At 43.4% G+C, this 18,511-nt stretch overlaps 1 protein-coding gene across 1 annotated transcript in view; it reads right to left on the reverse strand.

The window, feature by feature from the left end:
* ST3GAL1 (ST3 beta-galactoside alpha-2,3-sialyltransferase 1) overlaps positions 1-18,511 on the reverse strand; it is a 78,427-nt gene that overhangs the window by 5,114 nt on the left and 54,802 nt on the right. Inside the window, exons 3-5 of the mRNA XM_030266735.4 lie at positions 10,078-10,274; positions 6,734-6,913; positions 2,033-2,078 (exon numbers count right to left, since the gene is read on the reverse strand). Of these exons, the coding sequence (XP_030122595.3) occupies positions 2,033-2,078; positions 6,734-6,913; positions 10,078-10,274 (423 nt within the window). The remainder of the gene's footprint in view (positions 1-2,032; positions 2,079-6,733; positions 6,914-10,077; positions 10,275-18,511) is intronic.

Consider the following 18,511-nt stretch of genomic DNA (forward strand, 5'->3'; position numbering starts at 1 on the left):
TGAAGGCAAATGAAAGGCAAAAATAAGTCCCATATTAAGTGCATTCAGGAATATTTCCCATGTGCAATTACATATCAACAGCCTTTCCTTGGTCTTGATAGTCCTCCTGCTTATAGTAATGCAAATCTTGGAGATTCCTACTGAAACCAATAGGTCTGAAAAAGCACAAGTGAGATGGAAATTCGGCATTAGCCATTCAACTCTCCCTGCAGCACCTTGCAGGTGAGCTCTGGGGAGTTGGAGTCCTGAACAAGGCAAGCATGAGATGCCATGACACATTTCACAGAACCATGGATTAATTTAGGTTGGAAAAGATCCCTAAGATCATCAGGGATGTGCAGCCATGTCTTGGCATCTCTATAGGTACAGCTCTAAGGAAACCAAGGGCCAAATGCAACTACCAGGAAGCCTATCAGGTCATGTATGACTCTTTTATGCTGTTTTTCAAATGTCCCATTTCTCTATGCTGTATGTTTTTTTTTCTTACAAGACATAAAATGCATTTGTTTGTCTCACAAAGGTCATCTCACAGAGAGAGAGCACTTAAGATAAGACCTGAGAGAACAGTAAATCCAAGGACTGGTAGGAGCCCTTGGTTTGCACCCCCTCCCCTGAGTGAGGCAAACAGAGACTTTTCCCTCCATGCTGCGTTTGCAATTAGAGTGACAGCATTTCAGTGGTATCTGGTTAGCTGCAAGGCTTTTCCTTTTACAAAGTCAGAGGTTAATTGCTGATACTGCATCTGTGCTTAATCTCTTCTCACAGGGTGTTTTGCATTGCACAGTGTGGGAAGAAACTCAGGCTTCTCCTCTCATGCTCAGGAAGCTGCTGCATATCACCATAGCCTGGGCTGCTGCCTCTCAGCTGTGGTGTGAATTTAACAACCTGCCCTGATGCTTCCAACAGGGATTTTGCAGAGGTTATCATGTACCTCACAACAGGTAAGGATGAGCCAAGGGATTATTTATTACACCCTAGAGGTCCATGATTTGAAGCAAAGGAAAATAAACTGATACTAGTTCAGGGTTTCACCTGAAGGCTTTGGCAAAACCTGGCTTCTTGAATGAAAGGTGTGTGCTTTAATTTGTAATTTCAATGTTCTGAAACTTATGTCATGCTTTAACAGCTCTTGATGGCCTAGACACCTGTACTTCTTTGGAAAATCAGTCTCTCCAAAGGCTGAAAGAATGAGACCTTTGTTTTTCTAGAAGCTAGGAGCTCTTCCTTGTTATAGGAAGAGCCTGCCTTGGTTATAGCCTCAAACCACGCAGCTACAAGAACAGAAGTCTTTGCACAGTGGCTAAAGCTCCTCCATGGGAATCCTCCATTAACATCCAGCCCCATGGCAAGTCCTGCCTCTGGCCTGTCCCTGTCTGCTTTCATGCAAACCCTGCTTGAACATTGCCTGTGAGACCTGTAATACACCTGGAGCAAAACCTTCCTGGATTTGGCCTGAGCTCAGCCTCCAAGCTTGTTTAATTGGGTACAGCTAATTACTGCAGCTCTGGGCTAAGAGCCTACCACGAGGAATTCTCCACTGATTTGGAAACACACAGCTTTATTTGCTCAGAATTCATTTAGCTCCTTATTACAAGGAACTGACCTGGGAGTCAGAAACATCCTTGGTGTTCAAATATTAAAATTATTTAAGAAAACCTCCAAAGTCTCTCCTCAGTATCATTAGATATAAATGGCTGCAATGGGTAGGAGCAGAGCAGTTACTGTGGATGACAATGCTGCACTTTTAATGTTCCTGAGCAGCACCAGAGGAAGTGATGCAACCTTCAGAATAGTGTTCATGCAATGACATAGCCACAAGAGCAATTTCTTTCCAACCACAGTGGTTGATCTATGGCCTAAATGGCACACAGGAGCCAAATCTTTAGCTTAGCTGAGCTTTTTAAAGTGTCTGTATTTTGGCTGCAACTTTTTATGAATGTCAAGGGCTTGCTTGGATTCTTGCAGTCTCCCAAACAGGCAAAAGACCTACAAATAAATTAGCAGAACAAATGCACAAACCAGCATTCCTCACCTTTTCTTTTTTGACTTTGATTTTCCTTGGAACTGGAACATATGTGCTGTTAAAGAAAAAAGAAGCATCATGATAAATAAAAACCCAAGTTACTAGTATTTTCCTGTACTTCCAAAGAAAGAACATTCTTCACATACAGTGATAAATTCTAATTATTCTAAAGTAGTAAATTCAAGAAGATGTTGTTGTAAAATGAGGCTGCAATTAAGTAACACAGCAGGAAAAAAACTGAGCTGCCCCTGACGCAATTTTATAGAAAACTATTACGTTCTTAAATATTCAAGTTAATTATTGACAGTAGGACACCGGAAATTTGGTTGAAAATATACTCTAGCGTCAATAGTATGTGAAGCTCGAGACTTCTAGTTCTTGGGTAATTTTTGTCGCAGTCTTTGATAATAGGAAAAGACTTTCCATTTAATTTCATGGCAGAAAAACCTTCTCCCACCAGGGGGAGACTTTTCCTCTCCTAATACTCGGAGCTGCCACACGATTTTCAGAGTTGGTGGCAGCAGAGTTCACCAGTTCTGTGGTCATATGGAACTCGGGCATTCCCAGGACACAGTCCCTCACAGAAAGTGATTTCCCTCCTCCCCAGGGTGATGCTGAAGGCTTCCTGCAGTTTCCAGCATAGAATTTCCAAGTTACACCTTATGATGGGGCTGAAATCACGAGTCATGTCTTGAAAATGAAAAAAAGCTTTTATTCCCCATATCTCATGCACAGCGTGTGAAGCCATTGCATAGCTCATCACGAGTGCAGTAAGAAAAATACAATCCTGAGTTTGTTTCAAGTGAAAAAATTCGGGTGAGCTGGCCTTGTAGTTGGGAGTATATCCCAAAATATATCCTGCACACTTATTAGATGGGCTGTGGTAAATCACCAAACCCTTCCATTAGTTCAGTCTAAATGTTTTCACTTGGGTTTGGTGACAAGGTTCCTGTCATTAAGGTTTTATTTTCTTTGAACCATGGAACATCATCACTTTTAAAACTTAGTCCAAACTTTCCCAAACCAGTGGTGACCTGGCAATGCTCTCCTGACCTGCCATCCGTGCTCTGGGCTGGAGGCAGTGAGAGGTGATGGGTGGTTCTAACACTCCTGGGAGTTGATGCTGCTGGGGAAAGGGACACTCATGCAGATTCTTGATCTGGGCTCAGCAAATATCCCCATGCCTGACCCTGATCAGCAAATCAGTAAACATAGTCTTGCTGATCCCATGCCCTTTTTGTGCTCATGAAGACAAAAAGGGCTTCTTTGATAGTAGAATCTCCTTAATATCATATGAATAAACAGTTAATCTTTTCTAAAAAGGTGATGTGAAAGAAACAAGAAGGCTGTGTTTCATGGATAGATACAGTAGAAGACCAAAGAGATGAGTATGCAGTGTTCATGACAGTACTTGTGGATGTCTCTGATCTAACCAGGAGACTTCTGGAGCTCTTGTCAGATGACATATTAGTCATTTTAACCAAGGGCTACTTCATTGTTTCAGAATACTCAAGTCCTGCTGTCACGTGGCTGCAGAATTTCATAAAATGACACAGAAAATATTGGCACACTGATTAAGACCTCTGCTCTTATGATCATGTAAAACCTGGGCTGCAGAGCAGAATGAGTGGCCCAGGAGGTACCACACAGGGGTGGGACAGTGACCCCTGTGATGAAGGTGGATACAGGCAGTGTAACATCACCTGGGAAACATCTTCCACAAGCCACTGTGCAGGGCTCCAGTGGAATCTGTCATTGTCCCTGTGAAAAACATTCATTTCATTGTACAAAACATTTACTGAACCCTTGGCACAAGAAGTGTAACATTCTAAGGAATACAGTAACTGTCTTTGCCAAACAAAATGGGGTTTTTTCACCATGCAGATTCCTAAAAGACTTGCAAGTCAAGGCAACCAGGGTAAATGCATAGCTGATGATGGCCTGAAAGTTTCCTATCCCTGAAAAGGCTTTTCTTAGTCTTTTCTGGAACAATGTTTAGTCTTAGAGGGACGTTTTTAGATAGAAATACATCAGTTAAATGGGACTAAGAATGTGTGAGAGAATCACTCAGCTGTCAATTGAAGCTAGTATTAAGGCAATCTGAAGTTTGACTTTTGTTTTGAATCATAAAAATCGCAAGAATTATGACAATACTAAGAGAAGAATATGTTTAACTCACAGGTTTTGAGTTTTAGGAAATTCTTTCATTTAGCTGAAATTATAAAAATTAAAGGTCTGTGTAAAAGTCTAACCAATACAGGATGCTTATCTTTTTTAGCTATGAGTACACTTGGCTTCTTGTTAGCCTAAACTCAGCTGACACCATGCAGGCTGTGCACATGGAACAATGCCCAGGCAGACCGGGGTAAGGAAATAAGTACTTCTTCCTTTCTAAAATACTGACTTCCAAAAGTGTTTTATTTTTATTTCATGCTTTCTCCCCTTTAAAAATGTGCACTCAACAATTTCCTTATACCCACTATCTGACACTGTGTGTTTAATGCATGCTCATAGGTTAATTCTACAAGGCTAAAATTATGCTATGTACATTGCTGTGATTTGTATGATTATGATTTTCTGCTTTTATTATTCCAGCTTATTAATTATGCAATCTCCCTGTTTTAAATATCTTAAAATAGTGGTATTTCTTTCATGTGGTTAAATAATCACACACTAATTTATACCAGATGCTTACAAAGCCTATGTATACAATCTAATTATAAATATATAATATACCCTGTAATTTATTAAGCAAAGGTGTTTTCTCTTTCATGTGCTGTGACTGCACTGTGGCCAACGAGTCATATCTTCCTAACAGGCTAAGGGCTCACGTGAAATCAGTGCAGGGCTCAGAGTTCAAGAGGTACCAAGAGTTTTCTCCTGGGGCAGGGACAGGCAGTGGACCTGCCTGAAAAACGTGTCCATGTAAATTATAGAACAATAGAATCATTTAGGAAGAAAGATCTCTAAGATCATTGAGTCCAAGAGTTAATCCACTACTGCCAAGTCATCACTAAACCATGTCCCTAAGTCCCACACCTATACATTTTTTAATCTCCTTCAGGGATGGTGACACCACCACTCCCATGGACAGCCTGTTCCAGTGCTGGACAACTCTTCTGGTGAAGAAATTGTTTTTGATATTCAATCTAAACCTCCCCTGGTGAAACTTGAGGCATTTCCTCTTTTCCTGTCTCTTGTTACTTGAGAGAAGAGACCAACCTCCACCTGGCTACAGCCTCCTGTCAGGGAGCTGTAGAGACTGGTAAGGTCCCCCCTGAGCCTCCTTTTGTCCAAGCTGTACACCTCCAGCTCCCTCAGCTGCTCCTCATCAGACTTGTGCTGCAGACCCTTCTCCAGTTCCATGGCCCTTCTCTGAACAGGCTTTAGCACCTCAATGACTTGTAGTGAGTGGTACATCAGTACACTTTTCTAAGTGTACTGATTTTTCCAAGTCATGAGTGTGTCTTGAGGTGGATCTTTTTCAAGCCAGTTTATGATTGCATGTATTAAATGCTGATGATAAAAAAGGTAAAAGAAAGTTAACACAGATTTTTTACAAATTAAAATAATCTTAAAAAGAAATGAAAATAATCTAAAATGTATCCACAAAGAGAGAAGAGAAAATGGAGAGAAGAAATAAAACTTCATTTGTTTTTTCATCAAAGAGTCTTAAAATTGTGAAGTGGGTCTTATGCCCAGTCAACATGCCCAAGACATACTTTTCCAAGTTTAAATTTTCCAAGACTTTGAAATTGGGAAAAAAGTTTAAGTGTCTTGAAATATTTCTCTCTGGATAAAAGCAATCTGATCTGCCCTTGCTGTCTGTGTAGCAGAGTGTCACCAAGCAACCCCACAGGGCTGTGGTTTCACATCCAGCAGATAACCTCACACACAGTACAAATGTCACGTATTTCATTCTCTGGATTAGGAAAAGCCAGCTTAGAGGGAGGAAAAGAATCTCCTCGCAGGCTTCCAGAAGAAACATTCATTTTGATCACATTTCTAATTCTGGTGCTGCCATAAATCTAGCAGGAGACAACCTTTACTTCTGACAGCACTCAAAAAAGAACTGGAGAATAAATTCCAGTGTGCCACTTTATTGGCAAGTAGAACTCTTGAATTTAAGGCTAAGACACGCAGGTGACACATAAAACATTGTTTCCTCTGCACAGTTCTCAGTCACGTTCCACCAGGGAAGACAGACCAAAGTCCTGACCAACCTGTCCAGAGGAGCTCATCCTGTGGATGAGGCACTAAGTGCTGTGGTCTGCATCTGCTCTCACCACCTCAGGTGAGCAGCCTGCACAGCCCTCTCTACCTCCTCATCCTCTCCTGCAAGTGTACTGACTCCCAAGGAACTAGAGAGGAGGAAGGATGAGCAGAAAACCCCAAAATGAGGCACTGAACCCCAAAGGTCATGAGCCTTTTGACCAAACTGGTCACCTCCACCAGCAAAAACTTCCCTTTTCATTTCTCTGAGACCACTAGGGACGTAAGGGACTGGATCTCAATCTCTGCCTCAACAACTGCATCATAACATTCAGCTTTTCCTAGAAATCAAGTGTTTAGGGCTGAAGTCTGACTTGAGAGGGTCTGTAAAGCACCCCTAGGCCTTACCAGAAGCAGGGATTTGCCCCACATAGGCTACCACCTCCTACAGCAGCATGAAATACGGAGCTCCCACCCCTCGTGCCTGCCCTTACTCACAAGTTGATGGTGCCTGTGGTGAGAGCGGTGACAACCCAGCGCAGATCCAGGGTTTTGAAGGGGATCAGGATCATGCTCACATTTGCTGCCAGCTCTCTGTAGCTCTCAGGATAAACAAAGTGGTGAGTGGTCTTGCCCCCAACATCTGATTCATAGCCAGCAGTAGGGGCACGGTTCATTCTGCAGCCCGAAAACAAGAATTGAAACAGAAGAGGAATTAGGTAAGTACAAGTACCTGTGTTTTCATCAAGCCATTTGCTTGAGGTCAGGAATGTGCTTCCATGGCTAAGGGGATGCTATATGCAGGGTCTTCAGACAGCCCTGAGAGGTTGTAGGGGTCCTCAGGCAAGCTGGAATTAGCATAACCCATTTGACTGAACAGTAAATGAAAGCTCAGCTTTAATGTGGAATTCCTTGGACTGAACAGGAGTGTACCAAGCAGGTGTATCTCTGAGCACATCCCTGTGTTCCCTTTGCAGTCATCAAAAGAGTGGTGAGTCCATGAGGACACATCTCACTTCATCCTAAAGCTGCATACTCCAGTTGGTGAGAAAAACATTGCCCTGAAGTACATCAGCTTGACTTCTTGCAGTTCCATTTCCTCCTTATCCACACAGGTGTATTTGTATGTCTAGGGTCAGGGTGATAATATGCTGTGTGTGATGAGAAGCACCAAATATTCCTTGTGGTTCTCCCACAAAAAGGCACAAAAGCCAGTGCCAAATAGACACAAACACAGTACAGATACAGGACCTGCTGCTGACCATTTACTCAAACCTTACTTTTACTTTGTAGTAGGTACTCCAACTCCAGCAGATACTCAGGGTCACTCTGCACACACATGGGGTGTTTAAGGAACCCTGGGGTCAGTGCATGGAGATCTGCCCAGGGCCTCCAGGGCTCAGTTAAGATGTGTTGACCAAACAGGGTTACCCTACCTTATGTTAGAAGTATCACAGATCCACAGAATCAGGAGATACTCTGAGTTGGAAGGGCTCCACAAGGATCATGGAGTCCAACTCATAAATGAGTGGTCCATACACGGAACAGAGAGGGGATTTCTGAGCTCAGCACTGCAGAAATGCCTCTATGCCTGTGTTCATTTCTTAAAGCCAATCAGAGAACACATCAGCAATTCTCTCCCTGATGCTTTAGCTCCTCAGTGGCAGAGATTTGCATATTTCTGTGGTGCAGCACAGTGCACATTAGAGATCCCTGAAGCAACTTGTACAAATCCATGGTGCTGTGCAAAACCATGGAGAAACCCCTCAGTTGTCTCTGAGCAAAATGCTTTTTTTTTTTTTTCCCTGCAATAACATTATCTCAGCTCCTGGCAGAAGCACAGGGAGGAAAAGGAAGGATGTAGCTGACGAGGTAATGAGGAACATCATACATTGCCAGACAACATGCTGCCCTGGTTAATGATAACAGGAGAGGCAAAATCTGTTTATCAAGTCTATGCCAGGCTGTGTTATTGCAGTTCTCCCCAGGTGAATTACTTAAGTTTCTTCTGACTCCCTTCAAGGGAGTTATTAGTGTAGTTAGAATATCCTGCCAGCCTCGTGGATTTGTTACCGAGTTCCCTGTTATTGCCTTCCCTGCCAGAGACCCACACCATACTGTGTAGAAACACTGGAAAAGCACGGGACTTTCTGTGTTTTCCCTTGAGATTAGTCAGTCAAAGGTATAAAATATAGGTGTTTCTTTCCAGCAAGACAAAGACAAGGGTGACATGTTGGTCATTTTTAATCTGCCCTTGGGTCTATGTACTTTTCCTACCACCCATGGTGGGGCTGTTGGTGCCATATGGCCAAAGGCAGCGCTCACACCCAGTCTCAGCAGGAAGGACAAGCAGGAACTTCCTTCTGTCCTGAAAACAGATAGTTATACAAATAAAAGTGGGCTGTTTGGAAGCAAAGGTGCCCCTCAGACTCCTTGGCTCTCCCCTGCACTTGGCTGTATTGCCAGAGCATGTGGAAGTGAACTTCAGGTCGGTCACCAGAGATTTTGTGTTTGATGCATAGAGGAATCACCTTCTCTGCACAAATTCTCACAGTGAATCCTAAAACCTTGTGCAATCCTTTCAGATCTGGCTTAGGATTGCTGAAACATAAATCTGAGACTGAAAGAGTCACTAAGTCACCCAGAGTTTTGCCCTTGCCAAGGATGGCTGGCTATGGGAGGGGCAAGGCCTCGGAGCAGAAACATGCACCTGGGTGTGTTACTCTTCAGTTATTCCTACCAGCAAGTGTCCTTTCTGCACGAGTCTGGAAATGTACGACAGGCAATATAAGAAAGTCCACACAGGAACAGGGCTGTCTCCATATGGAAGGAGTTAAGGATAAATGCACCACAGCTTCCCACATTTGCAGCTGCCCCACATTTACAACCTGTAGGAATAATGTAGAGGGCTCTCCCCTCCCCTTCATGGATCTGAAGGTCAGGTTGGTGCCTCTGCCTTTGGGGAGGTACTTTTGGCAGGGAGCAAGACATGCAACTGCAGGAAGCAACTCCTGATATGATTTGTGAAGATGTAGATGACACCTGAAGACTCTATGCCATGCTCAAGCCACATGAGAAGCCAAGGTGGCTTAAGAGTTCAAACAGTGTTGATCTTTTGTTGATTTATTCTTGACTTCAGTACAAAGCTTTTGTTGCTTTTGAGAGAATAATCCCACGTGTGGCATTTCAAGAGCAATCTCTCCCTTCCTGCCCTTTATAGCTCTCCAAATTGTACTGTGTTGGCAGCTGGGGTGTGAAAAGCAGATGACACATTGGAGATGAACTTAATCCAGATATTTTGGCTGCCCTCTGGGTGATAAGCTCTGCTTACCTAGTTCCTGCTTGCCTTTCAGTGGAACAAGTAGACAACCTTGTTGCCTCAAAAGGGAATCAATGCCATCCATTACAAATTACCTGCAGCCAAAAAGGTGACTCCTGTCCACTGAAACGTGTCTTTGGTTTCCCCACCCTACCACTGCTTAAGAACGAATTAGTGCAAGAAAATCAAATCTAATAAGTTAGCTAAATGTCTAAAAGATCACTTGTAAGCACTGGCTGTAGAAATAACTTTTACTCATAAGTGCAAATTTTTTTTTCTCCTGTATTTTTTTACACAGGCAATTGTGGACTGTTCAGAACAGCATCAATATCTATTAATGTGTTTTTTGTCCAGGCTAAAACATGAGATGGTATCTCCAACACACATATACCCCCTGAAACTTAGATTTAAGTACCAGGTTTCACTGGACAGACCCTGAAACCTTGTTTACTCCCTTGTCCCCCCCAAGTACCAGTGACTTTTAGGCAGCAAAGGCATCTGTAGCTGCGTGGCTGCCACCGACCTGAGCACGAAGTCGTGGGAGTCGATGTCCGGGCCGTACTGGGACTGCCGCAGGTTGCCCGAGTTGCCCACGACGGCGCAGCGCCGGCAGGAGTCGGAGCCGCGCTCCTGCAGAGGATCCCCGTCCCCGGGGATGACCCCAAACAGCTCTGCCAGAGTGGCATTCAAACTCCTCGGAGCTTTCTCTCCTTGCAGCTTCTGTTAGGGAGAAAAAACACCCCAGGTCACCAACACAGGCAGCTTTTCTGTCAGCTAGAGATGGCTTGAAGTGTCTCCTCAAAGAGCAATCCCACATCTACCCACAGACACTGCCTTCTGCAGCACAAGGCTTCGTGTTGGGAGCCAAAGTGTGAAAAAAATCAAGTGGAAAACTCCTTAACTTTTTAAACTTGGCTTCCTTTTTCTCCTCCTCCTCATCAGATTCCCACATTTCCTCTACCTAGCCACGGTAGAGCAGATCAAGTATTTTCCCAGAGGCTGGCCTTAGCAGAATAAATGTTCCTCTGGTGTTCTATAAGCCTAAACCCAATCTGGGTCAGGTATTTTCTGTTAGAATATGTGTAAGATTTATTTTATTTATTTATGTGTATGATTTCTTTTAACTCTCCTATAAAGTCTCAGGAGAGCTGATGGAAGACAGAAGTGGCTGATATCCCTGCCACAAATTTTGGCATATGCCAGGAGTGGGAGAGGGAAATGGTAAGTGAACTGTGGAGGAACCAGCTGCTCGTGCAATAAGAAGCTTTACTAGAGCTAGCCCTGAGGGCTGGAGATGTATAATCATCTAAATAAAACCTCCAGGATGAAGAAAACCACCCGGACCTTGGTCATTGTGTCTGTTGCCATGGAGGAAAACTGTTCTGTAGCAGCTCTGTGGTGCATGGTGGAAACAATGGCTGGACTGGGAAGGTACAGGCAAGGAGCTGGGCAGGTGATGGTCAGACACTCCCTTTCTGGGGCTCAGCCCTCTTGAGATTTACTGAAGAGGTTGGCAGTACTGGCATGCTCACAAAAGGAGAATAGCTCCAGCACAAAATGGGCCAAAAAGGCTCTGTCTTGCTCTGCCAGCTCAGGACATGGAAAGACAGCAAGGGAGAGACCTTTTCCCACGACTCCCAGGAATGGCCTGGGCTAATTTGGCTTTAGTTTCCAATGTGTTTCCCTTGACTGCACCAGGAACAGTTAATTTATCCTGCTATCTCCCTCTCACACACAAATACAAACAGGTGCAGCACTGTAATTTTTGTTTTAATTCTGTGCTTTTTGCAGGACCTTATTTGCACTGAAATGAACAACAGGTCTCTGGAGCTCAGAGCTAGAAGATGACATTGAGAACTTGAAACACAGAAGACAAAGAAATGCATACACAGACTTAATCTTCCCACTAATCCTCCCTAATCTATATACTTGTATATGGACTGCACAAGGTGATTAGGATGCAAAGTAATTAAGATGACCAGACAAGCACTGTAATTATGACTATGTATGCCACTATTCAGTTCAAGGCTCAATTATATAAATAAAAAACGTCATCTTCTAAATTTGTGTGTGATCCAACAAATACATGGCCACACATCTAAACTCTTGTGTGTTCTTTATGAATCAAATCTAACCTTGTCTTACTCTGAATATGAGAAAAACAATGTTAGAAAAGCTGCAGCCTTCAAAATAATTTGAGACTTCATAGATGTCACAGAGTACAGATGTATAATATAGTAAAATACAATCTTTTCTGAAAAAGAAACTTATTTTGAGTAATTTGAACACACATTTACATATACCATATAATTCTCTCTCTCTCTCTTTGTAAAGATGAGCTGATTCTTAAGTGTCTTTAGGAAACGAAAAGGAAACCCACCAAAATCTTATTCTAGAACTGATTTAGCCTGAGAAAATTCAGAACAAGAAGGCAATTCTCAGAAAATTCCAAGTACCTGGCTGCCCTTTTTAAGATACATTTTCTTTTTGTCCAGAAAAGAAAAGGGAAAGACGTGGGGAAGTGATGCATTTTTGCTGCATTAAGAGGGTAAGAAACTTTATGGATAGGTACCTCCATTTACAGAGCTCAGGCATCTACCATTCTTTTATACTTTTGTCTAGAGTAACTTCACTGCAACTGAGCTGGGAACCAACATCAGCCTGAAAGCAGGACACCATTGTCCTACAAGCCCTCTGTTGTACACAACTCCATGGGAAAGGCCATTATTAACGCTAGAAATTCTCTCAGTGACCTCTAATACGGCAATGACCTTACTGCACTGTGTGCTGAACATCCATACAATGAGACATCTATCTTTAACTCATTTTACGTGCTCTGCTTTGATTTCCCAATGATTATCTGATTGAACTCTATGTTTCAGGCCTAATCTTCTAGCAATGCTCTTTGACATTTCAGGAAAACAGAGAAGAGGAAGCAACAAGGCTTGTTAACTCCAAGGCATATTCAGCTTGTAAATGTTCAGACTTAACATGCAGCCAGTTCCTTATTGCACAAAGTTTGCTTGGCTTATTGAGAAAAGACCATTTTAATAGCATTACAATTATAAGCCGATTATAGTTCACTTTCCCACCCCAAATTTTTGTCTTTTTTTTTTTTTTTGAGTATTGTTGTCTCTACCTTTTTTTTTTTTCCTCTCCTTATCAAGCTCCCACCAGTCTGGCCTTTCCCATAAGGAAATCAGCAGAAGAACAGAGTGAAAGTCTGTCCATGCTGTGCAAGGCAGAGCCACAGCAGTGCCACGTGGCTCTGCTAGGACAGCATCCTCCCTCCAGGTGGTGTAGATGTGTGACAGGGACATGTGTATGGATATAGCTGCTGCAAGTGGCTTTAATTACACTGAAATACTTGACCCCTGTGTCCTGAGTGAAGTGGCTGCTTTTCTCAGAAGTCTGTGCAAGTAATATGTGTGTTTAAAGAAGCAGTTCAACTTTTTGTCCAAGTTCATAAGACATCTTAACCCATCTTGTGTCCACATATAAAATATTTCTCAACAGTCCAGCTTCCCTCCTTAAAATATTTGTATGTCACTCGGGAGTCAACTCTCCACCTTAGGTTGTTACAACTATACTTGGGAGTATAGATTGAGAAGTTTCCTAAATCATCTCCCAGCCTTAGAAACTCCCCATTTCACGCACAGAAGTGAACTAGCTGGTTTTGCATCATATTTTTAAAAATCAAACAAGAAAAAAAAAGGGCAAGAAAAAAGAATGTTCAAAGTTCATACACTCCCTTTCTTCACCCATGAGTGGCTCTCCAAGGAAGAGCCTGGTGTTCCCTCCTCATCACTTACACACTCCCACTAAGGATGACAAGGGATTTGCTGCCTTTTTAAACTTCACTGGGCTCTACAATACCACAACATTGACAGCATTACCAAGCAGCAGCACCCAAAACTTGGCTAAGGGGTTGAAAAAGGAGAGTGAATTCAGCCAAGGCTGCTCAGAGCTTGGAGTGGAGAGGACACAGCTCCACTGATGGAATCGCAAAATGTTTTGGGTTGGAAGAAGCCTTAAAGATCAACTCATTCCAATACTCGTACCATGGGCAGGGACAGGTCCCATTAGATCAGGTTGCTCCAAGCCCTATCCAGCCTGGCCTTGAAAACTACCAGGAATGGGGCATCCACTTCTTTGGGCAACCTATGCCAGTGCCTCACCACCGTCAAAGGAAAGAATTTCTTCCTAATAACTAATCTTAAACCTGTCCTCTTCCAGGTTAAAGCCATTCCTCCTTGTCCTATCAGTACCTGCCCTTGTGAAAAGTCCCTGTCCAGCTCTCTTGTAGCCCCTTTAGATATTGAAAGCTGACAATAAAGTATCCCCAGAGCCTTCTCTTCTTCAGGTTCAACAACCCCATTCCTCTCAGTCTGCCTTTACAAGAAAGGTGTTCCAGCCCATTCCTCTCAGTCTGCCTTTACAAGAAAGGTGTTCCAGCTATCTTCCTGGCCTCCTCTGGACTGGCTCCATCCACGTCCTTCTTATCTTGGGGCCTCAAAGGAGTCAGGAGAACATCAAAGGAAAGCTCTCCTGGCCTGCATCCTGCACCCACGGCCAAGTCTGACAGCACATTAAGCACAGTTTCTAAACCCCGAATTATTGGCAGGTAGAATAGATGAGCCTGCAATCAGGAGTGTGATGTGGATGCAGACAGAACCCAGACCAAGGCAGAACCCTTGTGGTGGACAGACTGGCACAGCTGTGGCTGTGAGACAGCCCTGCCAACACACAGCCAGGCAGCCTCGGGCAAGCTGGGGTAACAATACTGGGGTTTGTGGCTTTTCTAATTATTTTGTAACTGTTTTACAAAGATAAAGAGCAAATGAGAATCTCTTTTGCACAGCTACTAATTGCCTCACTGCTGCTGTTTGGAGGCATTAACACTCATGAAACACTTCTCAGCTGCAAGATTAATCCTAGCAACAGTCTGGTGGGGCAAATCTCTGTTCTACAGACTCAAGGAGAGCCTAAAAGGAAGTAATCAATTTTAAAAATGCCTCTTTGGTCTGGAAAAAAATGGCTTTATTCTTGTTATATTTAATGTCCTTCAATTACAATGCATCTAAGAGCTGAAGGGGAAGAATAGAGGAACAGTCAAGTGTTTGAGCTTTGTTTAATGTTCTGTGTAGTCAAAAAATTTACATACTCAAATATAAATATATACATGCACATATTCTGTAAATATCACACAATAATATGCTGAGCTGCACAATTTCTGACTTCCATGGTTGGTAAGGGTCAGCTCTACACTACTCTGAGCCTCGTGCTGAGAGAGACCTGTGGGTTTGGACCACTCCACGTCCATCTGTCCTCACCATAGGAGGAGCAGCTCCAGCCCAGCTGGACTTATGTGGGGGCTGCCACTGAGGGTAAGAGGTGGCCTGGGGTCAAGTTCTTCCCATATGTCCAAATGTGGTTTAAATGTCACACTTAGAACTAAGCAGCTCAGCTGCAGGTGGGACTGGGTGGAACTGGGCATGTGGCCAGGCACCAGCGCCTGGAGCCTGGCCTGGATTTGGGATTTGGTACCCCCTTCTGCAGTGATCTGGTAGCTACATGCTACCTTCAAAGTGCTGAGCCCTCTCTATTGCTTTCAAAGTGTCACAGACAGCGTCCCAGTTTCAAAGGAAACTTCTGGTGATCAAAGTATTTGGACACATTTTCCTCAGAGAACATTCAAAATGCATGACTCAGGTGCCAAGCAGCTCTGCTGCTGCCTTAAAAATCAGTGCAGCTGCCTCAGCTTCCCCAGCATGTGTTGGGTGAGGATGCCCCTTTGTTCACCAGCTGAAAACAAATTTTTAAGCCATATATTAGATTTTTTCCACAAACATAATAAGTTTTAACTAATATTTTCTTTTTGAAACACTAATAGCATGGCTCCAAGACCTGAGCTTTCTTCCAAAGAAAATGCAAAACCCTCAAACATTGTAAGACTTGAGATAAAAGTTCTTATAACGCGATAGTTTATGAACAATGTGGTACAGAGAAGACTGCCAGGAAACTCTGAGCCTAAATTTACTTATCACAACTTTAATCCATCACCCTCAACATCTGGGCTTAGAACAGCAGGTTCTGATCGCCTATTTTTTATACTTTCTGACCACTAAGAACAATGCATCCACCCCTTAGAACAAAACAAGAAAGCTATAAATAAATGCTGTGCTTTGACACAGCAGGTAATTCTTGCCATGGGTTACAAAATTTAGTGAGAACATCCACATGTGTCATGATAAAACAATGGAAAGCTTGCAGGTGAACCAGCTCAGGGAGGTGGGAAAGAAAACATAAACAGAAAGGAATGTATCATGTAACACCAGGTGCCACCTTGCAAAAACACTCTCACAGCGCCTGAGCATAAGATGAGAGAAGGCAGAGGAGAAGGAGAGAGAGGAGGTGGGAGACAGGAAGGGTGAGAGGGAGAAAAGGGAGGAAGGTGCTTCTAACAAAATGTTCACAGCCTGAAGTGTCATCAATGCCCAGATCCTCCCTGAGAGTAGAGGATTCCAATTCAACTTTAAGTCACAAAAAGTACAGAGCAGCTGCAGGGGTGTATGTGGGAGAAGCTGAGCAATTATTTGCTACATGATAATGAAGGGCCAGTTTATCAGCTGTGTATATTTAAGCAAATGAGAAGCAGGAAGCAATCCTGACAACATCCCCCTTGTTTGCATGATCAAAGAAACAGCCAGGTACATTTGCAGGGGCATCCCTATGCAGCAAGATGAGCCACTGCGGGGATGGTGGCACTGACCTTCTCCCCCCTGCTCCTTCCCACCTGCACAGGTGGTAAATCCAGTCTACACAATCAGTTTTATCCAGAGCAAGCAGGAATATTTCCTTCTAAAGGTCACATCCTACCAGGCTGGAAGTGTTCAAACTATATATCCTCCAAATAAACCCGGAAGCTGCCTGGAAGCCATGGGAAAAGCTGTAAGCAAGGGAAACCACCCCATTCTTTGGTCTCAGATGTCCCTTTGTCTCCAATACTGGTCATTAACCTCTGAAATCAGTCCTCACTGTCCCAGTACTGGAGGGATACTAATGCTGCAGGACTATTTGCATGAACAGCACTTATTATTCACATCCACAGCAACAGGGTTAAGGGGGAGAGAGGGCAGACTGAGTTTGGTGGACAGGCAAGGCTGTGCCTGCTTTTAGGGCAGCACATCACACAGGTCTCCCCATGACAGGGAAGTCACAGCCGTGTAATAAAGAGCTCCAGTGCATCTCAGAGTCTCAGGTACAACAACAAAACCACCACACTGTCTGAAACCAGCTCCTGAGAGTGAACACAGCCATTCCTCCCCCTGAATGAAGTTTGAGCAATCTCAGGTTTCCTCATAGCTCCTTTTTATGTACAAATATAGCAAAAAGTCACAAATTACTGAGTTGGCAAAGCACACAAGAGTGAAACATGGCCATGAGCAATGTTTTTTTTAAAGACTGGCTGAAATCTCAGAATTGCTTTGAAGATGAGCCTAAAAATGAACAGCAAAAAGGGAGTTGCCCTCAGGATGCACCTGGGAGTTATTTACTGAAGAAATGTCACTCTCTTGGAAAAGCTTTCCCAAAGCAACATGTACATAAGGAATCAGTTGCAATGAGGAGGTGAGGCCACATCATGCCTGGGGTTTACCGAAAACCATCTTTCAGAGAAGGCAGGGCACTTTCTCCATCTACTACACATTAGGGCAAAGACTTTCAGTAAGTAAAAACTTCCAATACACAACGCAGTTATGGGGGACATCAAAATCTTTCCTGGTTGAAGATTGAAAAAGTCTAGGAATCTTAAAAGATTTATTTTTATCATCTGAAAAAAAATCACTTTGATTTTGTATTCTGAAGTGGTGTATTCATTCCCTTTGAACATGATCTGAACAATAAAAGATTGAAAACACTAAAACATGATTAGACAGCCCTGAAAATTAATGAACAGCTTTTGTTTGGGATGGGGAGGGGAGACTTTCGGCTGTTCTGAAAGTCAGTTTTATTTCATTTTGCTGAAAAAGAAACAAACCTCCTCTAAAATAATCTGTTTCAGGTTGAGCTGAATTTTTAATACACTGGTGAGGCCACACCTTGAGTGCTGTGCCCAGTTCTGGGCCACTCACTTCAAGAAAGGACATTGAGGTGTTGGAGCAAGTCCAGAAAAGGCAACAAAGCTGATGAAGGGTGTAGAGCACAATTCCTGTGAGGTGACTGAGGCTGAGGGAGCTGGGATTGTTCAGCCTGGAGAAAAGGAGGCTCAGGAGTGACCTTGTCACTCTCTACAGCCACCTGAAAGGAGGCTGTGACCAGCTGGGAGTCAGTCTCTTGTCCCAGGGAACTGGCAACAGGAAGAGAGGACACAGTCTAAATGATTTTTGGGAAGGTTTAAGTTGGACATAAGAAGTAATTTCTTCACAGAAAGGGTGATTAGGCATTAGAATGGGCTGCCCAGGGAGGTGGTGGAGTTACCATCCCTGGAGGTGTTTAAGGAAAGACAGGATGTGGCACTTGGTACCCTGGTCTGGTTGACAAAGTGGTGTTCAGTCATTGGTTTGACTCGATGATCTCAGAGGTCTTCTCCAACCTGATTCTGTAAATTGAGGAAGCACTGCTTCTTTTTTTTTCCTGTTTCACTACAAGAAGGAGCATTACATATTCAGACTTCTGTACCGAGTCCCAAGCTTCTTCTTATTTTATTTTCTATTTCCTAAGAGACAATGCATTCACACCTCATGCTTAAATCAGTGAGTTCTGAGTGCAGAATGCAGAGTGGCTTTGCTCATGGTGTCCATGAATAACCTCATCCCCTCATTACTGAGCTCAATCTGGGGTATGTCCACTCCTTTGAAAATTGCCAGTAGTTAGATCAGCCCAGCTGCCTGGTGAAACCTCAAGCCAGGGCGAGGGCAAGGATCTGAGCTTGCCATCTTCCTTGCTCAAAGCTCCAG

This window comes from Taeniopygia guttata, chromosome 2, assembly GCF_048771995.1.
Source record: "Taeniopygia guttata chromosome 2, bTaeGut7.mat, whole genome shotgun sequence".
Lineage (NCBI taxonomy): Eukaryota > Metazoa > Chordata > Aves > Passeriformes > Estrildidae > Taeniopygia > Taeniopygia guttata.